The sequence below is a fragment of the Pagrus major genome, chromosome 19, assembly GCF_040436345.1.
Source record: "Pagrus major chromosome 19, Pma_NU_1.0".
Taxonomy (NCBI): Eukaryota; Metazoa; Chordata; class Actinopteri; order Spariformes; family Sparidae; genus Pagrus; species Pagrus major.
This window is the reverse complement of record NC_133233.1, coordinates 6,130,793-6,146,918: the sequence shown is the minus strand read 5'-3', so window position 1 is coordinate 6,146,918 and position 16,126 is coordinate 6,130,793. Positions and strand designations below refer to the sequence as shown.

Here is a 16,126-nt window from a genome sequence, read left to right as displayed (position 1 = left end):
AAACACACAATTCACATGAAAGAAGAACTGGTGCAGTGGTAGTGTTTTTGTTTTGGTTCATTTGGTTTGTACAGATGTACACTAAAATCTAACAGTTCTTTTCCCCTGTATCTATAGTATAATGCTCAGTGACTATACAATATGTTGCTGACTGTATACACAAGGCAAAAACAAAAACAGCAGTAAAATATGCATTTATGTTGCAGCTGGTCATTATTTTAGCATATAGAGTGGCAATAAGGGATGTTTTTTAAGATTATATTATCAAACGACAAAGTGAAAGGAGAATAATCAGCTGCTCTGGGCTTTATGGCGCTTTATGGTGAGTTTCACCTCATTGTTCAGCTGTCCAGCGCATAACTTCACTGCGGTTTTTGGTTTATTTTCATAGTGTTTTGGCCCCAGCCACCAGCTGTTTTCAGTGAAAAAGATCTGATAAACTCACTGTACAACCACTGTTTTTGCTGACCCCAGAGGGCCAAAAAATTTAAGGTTTAAGTATTCAATGAAACATAAAAGTAATCCATAGTTGTTAAATGATTTATGGTTACTGGCGTGTTGTGCGCCTCTGGTGATCTGCTCTGTGTTCCATATTTCATTATCTCTGCTCCCTGCTGCTGTATGTGTGTATCATCAGTCTATCAGATAATATTTTCCAGGTTTTTGCCATAAATCAAATTCGGAGGCTCCCAAACTGGGCCAAACAACATTATAAAGTTGTCATTGCAACTTATATTGCAGCAATGTATAAACAACAATATGCAGCACTCCATATTTCACCATTTACATTCATGCCAGCATATTTTTGCCCTGGACTTGCCGACACAGTAGTCTAGCAATACAGAATTGTTGTGACATGCAGATTGCAATATTGTCAGACTTATGTTTCACAAATGTTCGGCACATGCTAACCGCAGTGACATTTGAAATCTTTATATTTCAAACACAGAGTTTGTACAAACTGTGAGGGAGAAGCAGAACTTTCAACCAGACAGACAACATTTTGATTGCTTACCTCTACAGCACATGTATTCAAGTGTAGAATAAAGACATAAATATAGAATGAGCACTACAAGGTGTATTATTTTGCTTCACTGAACACGTTACTGACGCAGACTTATGCAGAGCAAATGTGCAGCGGAATATATCTTTGATCTGGCTACACCTGCAATGCACGTACTGTGTAGTCTGAGTCACAGGCAAAACAAGACAGCAAGGTTTCATTTTTAGGATAGTCTTTTTTTAGTCTCTTCAACTACAGTGAGCTATATAGCATTACTCTGCAGCCACAAGCTGCTATTTAAATGATTGATTAAACAGATTGAAGCCCTTCTTGATATAAGCTCTGATCACTCATCTTTTACTTTTCTATTTACTTTCATTATTTCCCTGTGCTGCAGTTTGCTATTTCAAGCCCTCTTGTTAACTACTAAAGGAAGCAGGTGACAAGAACATGTAAGTAATAGAAACTCTCAAAACCGTACTGTAAATATTTTAACAAAATACTGACATTTTATGATCCATTTCTGTATAAAAGGGCCGATCACACCTTTGTAAAAAACTTCTATTTATAGAAGTCTGGCCTATTGTTACGCTTGCTACACTTACTATACCGTATGTACCACTCACACATTGTTCTCACACCTGCTGTAGCCAGTTTCACTGATTACAGTAGAAGGGTAGTGTTGCATCAGCTGCCTCGCAAACAGTCAACATAGGTTACGTGTTCAATATAGCCATGATTTGTGAAACATGTCAAAAAACAGAACAAATCAATAATATCTGCATGTTTTACATTACACTAGTCAGATTCAATTGTCTGATTGACATTTGTCCTCAATGACCAGTGATCAATAATGTGCCTTTACCCGTGTTCGTTTACAGAAACAATTAGCCTGAACAGTGAAGACATCTTTTATGATTATTTTTGTTATTTTTTTAACATTAGTATGATCCAATTAATACTTGCTTTATGCTTGTGCGTAAAAGAGGTTGAATTTTGATTTAAACATTATTTACATGGACCGAATCACTGTGACGTTGCACAAACAAAAACAATCACTTCCAGGTAGAAAATTGGCAGTTTTGCACTGCGGAGATTCATATATAGTAAAACAAGATGGTCCGACCTATCTGACATTTCTGCTGTGCTTATTTTATGTACTGTGGTGCTTTGAAGCATCTTTGATATCTAAACAACAGCAACATCTCGGTCTAACTGCTAGTTTGGGAAAAACTCAAGCTTTTATTTTCTTTAGACTGTGGCCAAACAGGTTAACTAGGTCTCTTAGTCATCCTAATGTTAGTGAAAGTTTGGCTATTAATTAACATCAAACATGCGTTTTAGATGAATGTGATGAATACACTTTGAAATAACATAATGAAAAAAGATCATTAAATTATCTGTAAGCAAGAGCAAGACGCAGGGGTTTTCTACCAGTAAATTATGGTAAAACAAACACTATGATTCATTCTATTTAATATAAAATAGGCTTTGGCTAATGTAATATTCACCTGTGGGCAGTAGCAGCCGGGCGTACACTCCTTGACACCTAAACACAGATCTTCATGGCCCTGCAATGCACACTGCTTCTCACAGGGTGCACCACATGCTGAGTACACAAATGGGGCTTCACAGTCTACAAATATGAGGAAAAAAAACATTGGATAGTATCAACATGCACGAAAACATGCACATACACAATCATACATATGTGCTGGATCAAACACACAACAAGGTGTTTGATTTCCTTGGTACGTGCTCCTTTAGAGCTCAATCTGCTTTTTGAAGGACAGAAAAAGAAAATTGAAGTTGATAAGAGCAATAGCAAGACCACAAACAAGCCTCTCATATACACACATTCTTTTTTTCTTTTACAGTAGTTGTTAACTCACCATCACAATGACTGACACTGCATGCCCTGCTCTGGGTTTCAACAGGAGTGCACTGTTGCCCCCTGGTGGCTGGGGAGAGAGCTACACGGTAGCGCTGCTGCCTCTGAGATACACAGGAGCACTGAGACCAAACACTCCACTCTGACATGGGACAGCCTGCAGGAGAAAACAGATCAACCAATCTGCTGCTACATCCTAAAACAAACACTTCATGTTATTTGTGAGTCACTCAGAATCTGTGAAGCAGCACTTGTGCTTGTGTTATCCAGTGTTAGTCCTAGTGAGTCTATTGCTAAGTTACAAGGGGAAAATATAGCCAATTTAATCAGTATGTAATGGCTCTATTTAAAGACCTCATAACTCTTTTACAATCAATATAAAACCGTCTTACTGGCATCAACTGCCAAACTACAATTAAAGCAATAGCAAAAATTCAATAAGCAACCATGATGACCTCACACAACAAGAAATAGTCCAATAATATCAAATCAATCATTGCATTCATCAATTTCCAAATTAAGATCAGGACAGGGCTGGACAATATATTAAATGTATTCAATTAGAGAAGATCAATGCAAATTAAATTCACTCACCACAATATCCAATACAAATATAATCCAAGCACATATACATTTACTGACAACAGTTCCAGTATCCTACAAAAGTAAAGCAAGCATTGAGCTTACACAAGGAAAGATATATACTCATGTATTTTAAAAGTTCATTACATTTATTTTTATGGAGGTAAAGATGAGAATCTATTGAGCTGCACTTTAGATTGTAGCCCATATTTTCCAGCCTTAAATACAAACAACAAAATTTGCTTCCCAACATTTATATAATAATAATAACAATAAGACATTTTAATTTGCTGTCTGGGGCACACACTGCTCTTTTTAATTAAAGTCTAACTGTATTGCCTCAGTAGAAAAAAGTTGCACACACTAAATTGATGCTCCCGAAAAAATGCTGTCTTAAATAGAATTATGAACAAAACTCACAATAATCTTGAGGAGAATGAATGAGGATTTGATATCTCTGTTCCTGTTGTAAAAAATGTGAATAATGAATGATGGGCTCAAGCTGGGACTCACACCTGGGCTGAATCATGTGAAGTCAATACTGTATATGAACCTCCTGCACCACATGTTTAATTGCACCTGATGAAGACGTAATAACGAGGAGTTGTTATTGTGCTGTACAGTGGCTCCTGCTGTTTGACTGTCCAGCATCAGTTTACCTAGTTGCCTACAAGCAACAGTAACATTTGTTGAGTTGTGTGTGTCTACCTGGACAGGGCTGTTTGTAACACAGCTGGGTCTCCTCTCTGTTCCTCTCTGCCTCGATCTCAGCCGGACACGCTGCATCTCCTCCCTCCTCACACACACACACCCTGCGCCTTGACACAGAACCAGCGCCACAGCTTCGGGAACATGGTGACCATGGCGACCACGGGCAAAGGTCATCTGTAGACAGGGGAGTCAATATGATAAGAGCAAATGTAAATTGTATTAACTTACCTCATAATCCTGTTTTGTTGACAATCTCCTTCCACATACAGTTCATCCAGTATGTTCAAATATAAGTTGAAATGATGTCAGTCTTGGTAATAGACAGATACTATGAATGAATATAACAGTGGCATGTGTGAACAAACCCAGACAGGGAGGAGTGCGACAGTCCTGTGTCTCTCTCTCTGGCCCGCTGCAGTCAGAGCCGTTGTTGCGTGGAGGCGGGTTGATACAGGCGTGGGTTCGAACCTGTGTGCCTTGACCACAGGTCACGGAGCAGTCAGACCACACTGACCATGGGGTCCAGCCACCATCCACTGAACACAACACACAGGCCTCAGTCATTTGACACTTTGATGCCCTGTCACAGGTCAAATGGAGATGTGTATTTTATCTGTACATTCTCATTAAAAGTAAGCTAGTACTGTCAGCTGAGTGCCCATGTTACCACATTTAGGTTTACTATACCTTTACTCTTATAAATAAATGCAGTCACTCACCTCTGCAGTCAATGTCTTGGCAGTAATGTCCCTCTGGGGTGCACGTGCTAGTAGGCAAACAAATTAAAGATTTTGAAAAAGAAAGAATTCTTATTACCAAACCTTTTTTCTGCAACATATTCTTTATGTCTGTGTTTTTTTGCAGCAATCTCACCATTGTTTACACTCGCCCTGCAGCCAGGTGTCTCCCACTCTAAGCTCCTGATTGTCATGGAGACAGAGAGGTGGGCAGGGTCCCGGGTCACAGGATTTATGTTGGACTTCCTCGAACTGGCAATCTGTTCCTTCAGTTTCCGGGATAAGAGATCTGACACACAACAGTACGTTTATGGTTTAGTGTGCTGTATATTTCCCTGAGAGCACAGATGTTATAGATTTCAATTTAAGAGCAATAATGTAATAACAAAGGTGTTACACTAAGTATAAACAGGTATTTGTGAGTTGTCTTCCCTTACCTGTATCTAGTTCTCTGGCCCTGCCCACAGGAAACGCTGCATGAAGCCCAACTGGACCAGGAGCTCCAAACGCAGGAGGCCTGGCAGCTGTGATTGGTGCAGAGGAGCTGTCCGTCAGAGCAGCTGCAGTTGTTACAGTCCACCTGATGCCAGCTGCCGGCTGCCCAAATCTGTCCCAGTGAGTCCACACAGTCACACTGCCACAGCTGCACACACATCCCATCCTGCTGCAACTGGCCTGGACACACACACACACACACAGACACACACAGACATTATTAGTCACCTACCTCTAGCTGTATTCATGCATATAGCTTCTAGTTTCATTAGTCCAGGTCTTGAGATGCCGGTCAGAGATTTCTGCCTCCAACACAGTATAGTGGAGGTGAATCAAACTCCATTTGTGCTGCTCACAGACTTGAAAACTTAAAAAATGCAACAGCAACATCTTTTATAAAAAGAGAATTCCTACATTGTGCCTAACTGTAGACCTCATTGTGAAGGCAAAAGGTGTTGGCAGAATTTTAGAGAAAGTCATGTCAAAAAAATCCCGAAAATTTTGAAAAAAAAGACAACAAACAATTCTCTCTAAATTCTTTCTTACTATTTGGATTTTTCAAGTTGAGTTTTTCTAGAACAAAAATGTGAATGCTTTCTTCCTTGAGGATATATACTGAATTCTCTGATGACGTATTGGCTGAAAAGGAGTCAGCCTATAAATTATCTGCCGGGTGTACATTTTTAAAATGCAATTATAATATAATTTCAATATGTAAAAGCCTGATGGCGCTGAAACCCCCAAATTCCCTGAAAATGACAGTGATCTAAATGGTCCTGGTTTCACTGAAAACTATTCACAGTGAGGAATCAGGACATGTTCATATTCTGAAAGATATGTTACTTTTCAATCCTATGACATGCCAGAGACAGATATCTCAAGACCTGGATGAATAAACCCAAAACCATCTGCATAGCCAGATAACTCTATATTTATTTTTGCAATTGAGGTGAATTGACCCCTGAATATAAATAAGACTTGGACATTTTTGGAAAATCCAATTTGAGCTACTGTGGTTATTAATAACTTTTGGTTAACAGCACCTAGGCTCGTAGCTTAGATATACTGTAGCTTGTGCACCCAACACACACACACACACAGACACAGACAGACACACACACACACACACACACACACACACACAGACACACAACATTATATCGTGCTTATCTTTTGAATAGAAGCAGGCACATAACCTTTAGGAAAGAATCCCTCAGATAAGCAGACAAACACACACACACACACACACACACACACACAGGCTTATCTGGTAATAAAATGATAGCATCCTCAGTGCCTTTAGGGCAGCGACAGCCTGGTTGACATTCGATGTTGCCCTGGCACTCTATGCCCTGCTGGAGGTCTGAGCACCGCTGTGGACACTGGTTGGCACACGAAACGAACTCCTGGCCTGGCGGGCACCCTTTCTCATCTGACAATACACAAACAGAAGGTCATGAATTTTCCCATGATGCTGTAGGCATTCTCTCCACATAACGTGCCTCACCAAGAATGCTGATCACAGGCTGTGCTGACTTTTTGAACAAAGACCTACCTAGAAAAACAGCCATGTGCTGAATTAATGAGCAGTCGTCTCTGCACAGGATGAACTATCCTTGAGCTCATAGCAATCTAAACTTAGCAAGTGCATGTGAACATGGTGGGTCTGTCTCACCGCAGGGTTTGGTGTTGCAGGGTTTGACCTGGTTCTTCTCTCCCTCACACTTCTTCCCACCGTTCTTGGGTGGTGGGCTGGAGCAGGAGCGGGTGCGTATAGAGCGTCCACCACCACAGCGCTTATCACAGCGGGACCAGGGACTCCAGCGAGACCAGCCTCCATCCACTACAGCATCAACACACAAACGTGAACGAGTGAGGCTGGATTATCAACCAGGCTGACTTGTGGTCATTATATCATTTGAAAATTAGTCTATAAAAACACAATATAAACTAAATTGATAGGTGCCTTACAGAAACACCCACATTACTACCTTGTCTTATAGGCTCAACCTCAAACTGGAGGGTGAGGGGTCAGTAGAGGCCCACAGCTAAGTTTTGCCCCAGGGCCGCTTAGTTAGGGAATCTGGTGTCACCTGGCAGCCTTTCAGTTTCATCATTACACTAAATAATAAACATAATGTATTGTAGGTGCATACAACATAAACATGTTGTAGGTGCAGAAGGATAATGTCTATGCAACATTGCAACACAACAATAATGTAATTTAGATTATTACCACATATGTGGTTCACTGTAAAAGTCTCTACTGTTGGATTCTCATACCCTATTTAAATTAATGGAAATCAACTAGGTCGGTAAACTACCTCCAAAAACTGAAACAAAGCTTGACAATCCTTACATTGAGTCAAGATATGATGTACAGTGACAAGCAGAACTTTCAAAATCAGAATGGGTTGAATTGAAAAATGCTAATTCTACGTGCTGAAGAGATTACTGACCTCTGCAGGGCTTGATGTTACAGAAGCGATGCTCCAGGTTTCCTCCCAGGATGTCTTCACACCACGAGCCATTGGTGCTGGGGCTCAAGAAGGTTCGGATCCTCTGCTGCTGACCCACTCCACAGGACCGCGAACAAGAGCCCCAACCCCCCCACTCTGTCCATGAACAGTTCCTGAGTGCACAGTCAGCCCCTACACATGCCTCATCTCCATCTGGGAACATATTACAAAAGACATATGATTGTCTAATATTGTAGTTCAATATCTGTATAGCTCGGTCCAATTAATTGTGATGGTTTGGTTCATTGCTGGCATTGCATCTCCTTTTCTATTTCTTAGTCCAGTTGTAACAGTTGACTATATTACAATACACCTTTTGATTATGGCATTAATTGCATTGTCGCAATGTTTAATCATTAACATGGAAACTGTGCACAGAGCTTGTTTTGAACACAGATCCCAACCAACTGAACACCCCTCGCCTCCCCTAAAGGGGCCACTAAAATGCAAACAATGATTCTCTGTTTTAGTTATACACTAATTATACATTAATGAAAAGATAATAATGAATATTTTCTACCATTTCTGCCAATAGATTCTCCTAAGTCTTACACACTGGACCTTTTAGTTTGTTTGAAGCAGGATAATTTGTTTGTGAATACCATTGTTTACAACCTTGCTGGAATCAAAACTTCAGATCGTCAGCTGCCTGCCTCCTGGTTGCACACTCTTACTCTCCAAACAGTGCAGCTTGTCCGCACTAATCTCTACTGATGTCTGTGCTGATCAGTAAATAAAAGAGCAAGTCCATACAAACTCTGTTCTGTTGTCTCTGAGATAAGCATCATAACTAAGTTACAACCCAAACCACAACACAAATCCCAAACAGCAAACTGACAGATGTTCTGGATCTTTGTTAAGAAATTTCACTGCAGGAAATCTCATGGCTTACATCATGTGCTCGCTCACACACAGGCTGTTAATATCTAAATAATGAATCCTGTGTTATCCTTAATGTTCGCACAGCCACATTCATTCATTGGTATTGTTGCGCCGATCCTCTGCATCGCTGTCTGTGTGAAAGTTTCAAATGCGGAGAGGGGGGACAGTTTCGCTGCAGCTCTGATCAGCCTCCAGAGGTAGTATCAGAGCCGCAGCAGAGGCGAGACAGCGTCTGTGAGAATGGAAAAGCGCTTCAGGGGTGTGTCGGTCTGATGGTGTTCACAGTCTGACAGCTAAACAGATCCTTCACTCATCAAATAAAATAGAAATGTACCACACTTCAACACAAAAAGCAATGTTACAGGACCAAACAACAGTATTGTTTTAGCTGGTAGTGTCTTTGGCAACTTGTATAAGGAAACTCTTTGTCACATTTCTGGCCAAAAAACAGGGTCTGTCCCTGGCAGCAGAGCCAGGCGGCTCCCACAGTTGAATGGAGGTGATTATGTGATGCGATTCAGTGCAAAAAACTTTAACTCACATGTCTTTGTCACCTTACACTATTGTGTTGTTGTAATTTCTGTCTCTGTGAACTTTCCCCCCGAAAACAGCATCCCTCCCCACGAGTGAGAGTCAGACAGTGTCCGCTGTTTACTGATGGTGATTTTGTAATTATGTAATTTAGAGTGAAAAACTACTCTTTGACACTTTCCATGATGCATGGTGGGTCAGGATCTTATTCACAACACATTATAACTGCATCTATATGATTTTAAACAGTCGGTCCATACATGTTTAGATTAACAGGTGGACACCGGGAGAAAAACGGTTGAAACAAACAGTCTGAAATAGTCTTGCAACAGTCAGCAGCCTACATCGGCTGAGTCAGAATAGATGGTGGAGGTGCACCGTTTAATACTTGAAGGTGTTGAAGTTGTTCATTGTGGATTTCAAAATGGACTCCTAAATAAACCCAGCTTTGAGCTACTATTGGTCAGGGTGACAGACCCCCCACTGACCAGATAGTCAAAACTCCTTCATTTGTTCTGTCTCTTCTCTACCTCTTTCCCCTCTGGGCTGCCTGCCCCCAGTTCTCTTCTCCTGGATTCTTCTCGGCCCCTAGCTCTTCTCCTGAGAGCTGCCAGCTGCAGCTGCATTTTTCTCCAACTTCTCCCCACATCAGCAACGCGAGGTCCTGCTAGTACCCCAGCTCAGTTAGCACCAGCAGCTGCGAAGCAAAGCTTACCACCTAACTCCACAATCCAAGGAACACGAAGCAGGTTAGCACCAAGTTGCTATAACGGCAAAGGAAAGGAGCGACCAGTTTCCTCTGTCCGCTGTCTTTCATCAGACCTTGCACAGCAAGAACAGCACTGTTCAACATTGGAATTACAACCTGCTCCTGCTTGGCTCATCAGCCAAGGAACCACCAGCACCTTTTCTTCAAAGACTGGTAATGGTGAACTGGGCCTAGATAGCACACAGCATAGCATAGCATGGCTAAGCACAGGACTGTTTAATTCTGGTTGATGTAATGCACATGTGGCATGCAACTAAATATCTTGGCACCTGGCATCACATCTCACACACGTACACACACACACACACACACACACAGCTCGGACCATATCACACCCACGTGTGATATCAGTGAGCTAATGGTGTGAGCACCAACATTGTTCTTTGTTCTCTCTTATCAAAGAAACAAGTGGTGATCCACCATCTAAGTCCAACCCTTTCGATCAGCCATCTTGTAGTCCCTTTTGATCAGCCATCTGGTTTATAGTCTTTCTTTGTCCACGCCAGGCGGCATGGCACTTTGAACCCTAGCCACCATTTTGCTTTTGTTCTTCCACACACACACACACACACACACACACACACACACACACACACACACACACACACACACATAGTACATGTTAGTAAGATTGTGTGTTTTCATTTTGTGTTAAATAAAATAAGTTTGAACCTACATATTGTCTGTTTAATATCGTACAAGAGTGAATGCTGCCAACCTCTACTCTGTCAAGGACTCCGAAATCCTTCGACCATTACTAGCTGTTATGGTAATTTTGGTTATACTTATTAAGTTAATTATTAATCAGAGTTACAAACTGACAGTTTAGTACCTTTTTTGAGACTGATTTGGTGAATTGGCTATCTTTTCTCTTCTTCAAGGGTGGTGATCCCGAGGTGATCTAATGTAAATTGGATCTTATTATTTACCATAATTAATACTTGTCCCTGATAATCATTAATTATTATTGATAGCCAAATTTAACCCAAAATTCCCTATTAATGTTGCATAAAGCACTACAAAGGCATCAAAATATAACATGTTTACAATGCGAGCCAGCTTTGGTTTGTGAAAGTCATGCTTAACTAGTACAAGTAGTACAAGATTTGGCAGTAACCATGAACGCTGACAGCAGCAAAGAGAGACATTATGAGTGGCTGTACCGGGACACTGGGGCAGGTTACAGGCTTTCTCTTGGTGAGAACTTCCAGAGCAGGGAGGTTTGATACACTGTCGATGACGGGACTTCATGGCCGGGCTGAGAGCGCTGGTGCAGGTTTTAGTGCAGGGACTCCATAACGACCAGGAAGAGAAGCCAGCATCCTCATCTAAAGAAGAAGGAGGAGGAAATAGGAAGGTTAGGGATTTCTTTTCTTTTTGTTTCATGAGGGACACCATGGTAGAAGCTAGAGGTTAAAGTAAAAACACACACAAAACATCACAATATACTGTCATTTATCATACAGACAGTTAATTATGAACACCAGAAAGAGAGAAGAAAGCAAAACATATGTGAAAGAAATAAGAGAAAAAAGTAATTCAGTAAAAAACATAGCAAAAGCACAACGGAGAAGACTGGCTAGTATTAACTTTATATGAAGGCATACCTTACCTGGTAATGATGGTTCTTCTGTTGGACCAACAATAACTGCCAACAACAAACACAAAATCAATGAGTACAAAGTCTACTGTTCAGTGTCTCTGTTATATCCATAAATAATGGCAGCAAATGAATAATCACTTCACTTCCCTACAGTACCAACTGTACTAATACTGGCCCCTGTACCTGGGCAGTCCGGAGCCTGGCAGTAGGTGGTTTCTTGCCGTGGCCCATGGCAGTCTCTCCCTCCGTGTGCCGGAGCAGGCTGTTTGCAGCCCCTGGTGCGGGTCTTCAGTCCCAGACCTCCACAAGACAGTGAGCAAGAGCTCCAGGAGCCCCAGGGTGACAGGCCACCATCGACTGGGCAATGCTCCAAGGAACAGTTCCATCTGCCATGTTCACAGCCACTACAGGGAGCAGAAGAGAGGAAGATTGAGGTCTGATGCTAGAGGCCTGTAAAGTGGTAGGTTAAAAAGTGGACTTGGGGCCGCACCTTTTCAAATTCTTGATACAGTATGTGTTTTTAATTTCCTTTCGCAAAGGAGATTATCTGGCCCGGAATAGACCCCATCAACGTTTGGTGTGGATCTGGATAAAGACGGATCCAGAAATGTTTTTCTCTTTCTTTAACATTGTGAGACCAGTATGTTTAATTTTGATACTTTATAAGGTCCTTTATTGGGATAGTTCATGAAAAATCGTACAGAAACCTTGTTATCTGTCCTGCAGTAAGAGTCAGCTTATGTAGAAGGTAGTGTGGGACTGTATGAAAAAAGCACATCTGCAAATATGCCCAAGATTTTGTGCTCACCAGGTGCTGCAGTCATGAACCAGAGTGTCTCCAGACTGAAGTTCCCCTCCCTCAGAGACGTTATGGAGGAGCAGAGATGAGACGGGTGTGACAGAAAAACTCTGCAGAGAGGCCAGAAAGTCTTTGTCCACCAGACACGGGCACTCCTGAAACACACACATTTGCTTTGCATGTAAAACTTTTTACAATTTCAACAATTTCAGTGGTACATTTTTTTTAATCATTAGACATCAGTGTTAAGTCTGTTGGGAGTATCTTCAGCTTTTATTAAATTCAAAAGCATTTTAGCTCATTCAACACAGATAGAAAATGTGATAAATTGTGAAATTGCGCCACAAGCTTTAATGTTAGTGATGCATAATATCATGACTATCAGAATACTAAAGTTGCTCAGATGACAGGGACTCGCCTGCAGGCAGACTCCGTGGTGTTGGTAGGTGTGCGGGGGGCAGTGGCAGCCTTCCTCACAGCCATCAGAGTAGCAGCCCTCCCTGCCGCTGACCTGAGCACAGCTGAACGGACAGCCTTCACCCCGTTCACACTCCCTGTACAACCTGCCAGGAGGGCAGCCCACTTCTGTACAACAACGTGATGTCAGCATGGAGACACAGATTAAGAGATTCAAAAAGAGTCAAAAAATTACTACAGGGTTACCCTGGATGTCACAATTCAAATCACTTCAATGCAATAGCTACAGGTTACCTACAGGAAAGCAGGACTCACCGAGGCAGACCTGGGTGTTGCAGGTTTTGCTCTGGCGGCTGAGGCCACTGCAGGGTGGAGAGCTGCAGAGACGAGAACGAGACTGCTGTCCTCCACCACAGCTGACAGAACACACAGACCACTGAGACCAGGGGAGCCATGGGCCCATCGAGTCTGGAAGCAAAAATATACTCAGATGTAAAGACACAATAGCATAGTAGGTAAGAACTTTCAAGTTAGCAAGATGGAGGAAACCATCTTTTGTTTTCAATGGGTAATGTAAAAGATAAAATTCTATTTTAGACTTTACATATTTTTCTCATCTTTTCTAAAGTTCAAACTGGGTTTGTCAAACAGGACTACCTGTGCACAGGTGTGTGTTGCAGTCTTTCTGCTGTTCAGCGATTCCCAGGCAGCCTCTCCCACCACTCTGAGGGGATGGGTTATCACATTGGCGTCTCCTGAACTTGACTCCTCCTCCACAAGGAAGTGAACACTCAGTCCAGATCCCCCATTGGCTCCAGCCACCATCAACATGGCAACCAGGGACGGATTGACACTGCAGAACCCCAGCCTCACATGAACTGAGATTAAGTGAGAAAGACGACAAAACAGAAAAATAAAGGAAAATAAAAGACTTGAGTTTTTTTGTACATAAAATTGAATTCAATTCTACATATATAAATCACTTTTATTACAAGAATCAAAATGTTGTAGAGCGGTTCAGTCAAGCTGTACCAGTTTTTGCAGTCACTCATGATGCTGTCTCCTGGATTTGCAAACTGCCAATCAGATCCACCAGGCCATACCCATGATGCATTACTGGAATCTGGCATACTGGATGTTGTTTCTGTATCAGAGACAAAAATCTGTTGATTAGACCAATCTCAGCTGAGTCCAACACAGTTAACCCATACAATGAAACCATTTCTATTGGCAATGTTCACACAGACAGATTGTGGGTCTAACCAGTAGCAGAGCTGTTGTGGTATTTGCAGCGACACTCCTCCCTTGCCACACACACGCCATCCTGCAGAACCATGTCACCCGGACAACCGCAGGTCTGTCTGCACCCGGGGGAGTCCAAGCACTCTGTGTCGCCATGGAGATCTGAACAGGAGCGAGGACAGGGCTTCCCACATGGCCATTCTTCCTGGCCTCCACCACAGTCTGCAGAACGCAGGAGAGAGTGCAGTTAGAAAAGAGCAACACATAGAGTGGAATAATGGGTCTTATGGCTGTAGTTTGAGGTGATATAACATTGTCAGCCTGATAATATGAGTGGCTGGTGGAAACCAAAGCTAACAAAGCTGAAAATCAAAAAAACCTCTTCATTATGTGATAATAAATTAAATGTATTACTGAGTTTCAGTGCAGGAGCATGTCACCATGCTGTGTATCAGTTGCTCCTGTTGTCATTCAGCTAGAGCGGAACATGCACAGTGACATGGGAGACCAGGGAGAGTTCAACCAGAGCAGAGAGTTAATTAATCTTCCCTTTCAGGCAGCCATTTCATTTTAATAGATCGCTTGGCTTTTTATTTCATCCAACTCTAGCAGGGACAGAAATGCTAATAGGGGCCATCCTGTTTCTTGTGGGGCCTTTTAATTTCTAAGAATTTTTCTTCACCAAATTTCACTCTTCCTTTGCTAATTTTATCCTCATTTTCATCCATTAACCTTCCTTGAAGTGGGACATGAATGCCTTTCAACATAAATTCACAATTATTATACAACCCTTTATTATGCTGACCTGAGCAGACAGTTATGTTGTCATGGCAACCACGCCTCTGCCTGCTCTCTCCAATACAGGGAAGGCCACCAAACCTGGTGGGAGGACTGTTACACTCCCTGGTGCGAGTGGACGACCCAGCGCAACCATCACACTCTGACCACACTGACCATGGACTCCACGAACCGTGGACTAGAGGGAGAGCGGGTAAAAAAAGTTATTTTTACCTACTTATAGAATAGGCAATGGAATAGAAGACAATAAAAAGACACACACTTGCAAAGACAAGAAGCAGGAGAGGACAGAATGAAAGTGATGTGAATGATAAGTTAAGGTTAAGGGCTAAATACTTCTGTCAAAAACTGCTTAAAGCTATAGTTGGTAATCCTGTTCAGAAACACTTTTTGTTATACTGGGTGAAATGGTCCTTCCATCCTGAGAGTAGTCACTACATAATGTGTTCAGAAAAAGGAACGAAAAAAATCAGACCTCTGTGGCAGCTGCAGCCCTGTAAGAATTCTGACCAATCCCTGCCTCTCGGTATTTTAGTGCAGTGATTTATTTTGGACAAAGAAAATTTACATTTACATCCAGCCCTGACTGTAACCCAGGGTGGGATCAGCCAGCGGCGGCTTCGCACATGCGCGACTCGCAGTCTGGACGCGAGGGGTGAACTTCTCCTGCTCTGACTGCAGCTGGGAGGAACTGTTGCGTGAGGACTGGGCCGCCTGTGAGTGCTTTGGGACGGGCCCACGGCAGCACCCGCTGCTCTTTGAATGATACGTGCTTTCACGTCAGAGTCTCCACAAGTCTCCAAATACACCAGAAAAAGTCGCTAGATTTGTCTCTAGTCGCTTTTTTGAAAAAGAGTCGCTAGAGGGGTCTGAAAACTCGCTAAATATAGCGACAAAGTCGCTAAGTTGGCAACACTGCTGACTCCTACTGTCAGATGCGCGTTCAAATTTGTGGGGGCGTGGCTTTGGACGGAGCACTGGCGGGAGGGGGAGGAGGGGGTGGAGGGGGTGGAGCTTAGAGGAGGTGCTACTTACAAATCTTGCTAGCTCTCCAACATTACCAACTATAGCTTTAAATGTGAACAATCAGCTTCGCTGAGGTTCAGTCATTAAAAGACAATGATAGTGATGATGAGTGGTGGCTACT

At 42.3% G+C, this 16,126-nt stretch overlaps 1 protein-coding gene across 1 annotated transcript in view; it reads right to left on the bottom strand.

Moving 5' to 3' along the window:
- Window positions 1–16,126, bottom strand: part of sspo (SCO-spondin) — an 86,702-nt gene that overhangs the window by 28,966 nt on the left and 41,610 nt on the right. The window contains 19 exon segments of the mRNA XM_073488441.1: window positions 2,515–2,639; window positions 2,896–3,051; window positions 4,185–4,361; window positions 4,553–4,723; window positions 4,907–4,953; window positions 5,061–5,213; window positions 5,362–5,599; window positions 6,717–6,851; window positions 7,095–7,262; window positions 7,879–8,091; window positions 11,284–11,448; window positions 11,907–12,127; window positions 12,532–12,677; window positions 12,941–13,107; window positions 13,255–13,407; window positions 13,759–13,817; window positions 13,972–14,083; window positions 14,203–14,403; window positions 14,987–15,157. Coding sequence (XP_073344542.1) covers window positions 2,515–2,639; window positions 2,896–3,051; window positions 4,185–4,361; window positions 4,553–4,723; window positions 4,907–4,953; window positions 5,061–5,213; window positions 5,362–5,599; window positions 6,717–6,851; window positions 7,095–7,262; window positions 7,879–8,091; window positions 11,284–11,448; window positions 11,907–12,127; window positions 12,532–12,677; window positions 12,941–13,107; window positions 13,255–13,407; window positions 13,759–13,817; window positions 13,972–14,083; window positions 14,203–14,403; window positions 14,987–15,157 — 2,978 coding nt within the window.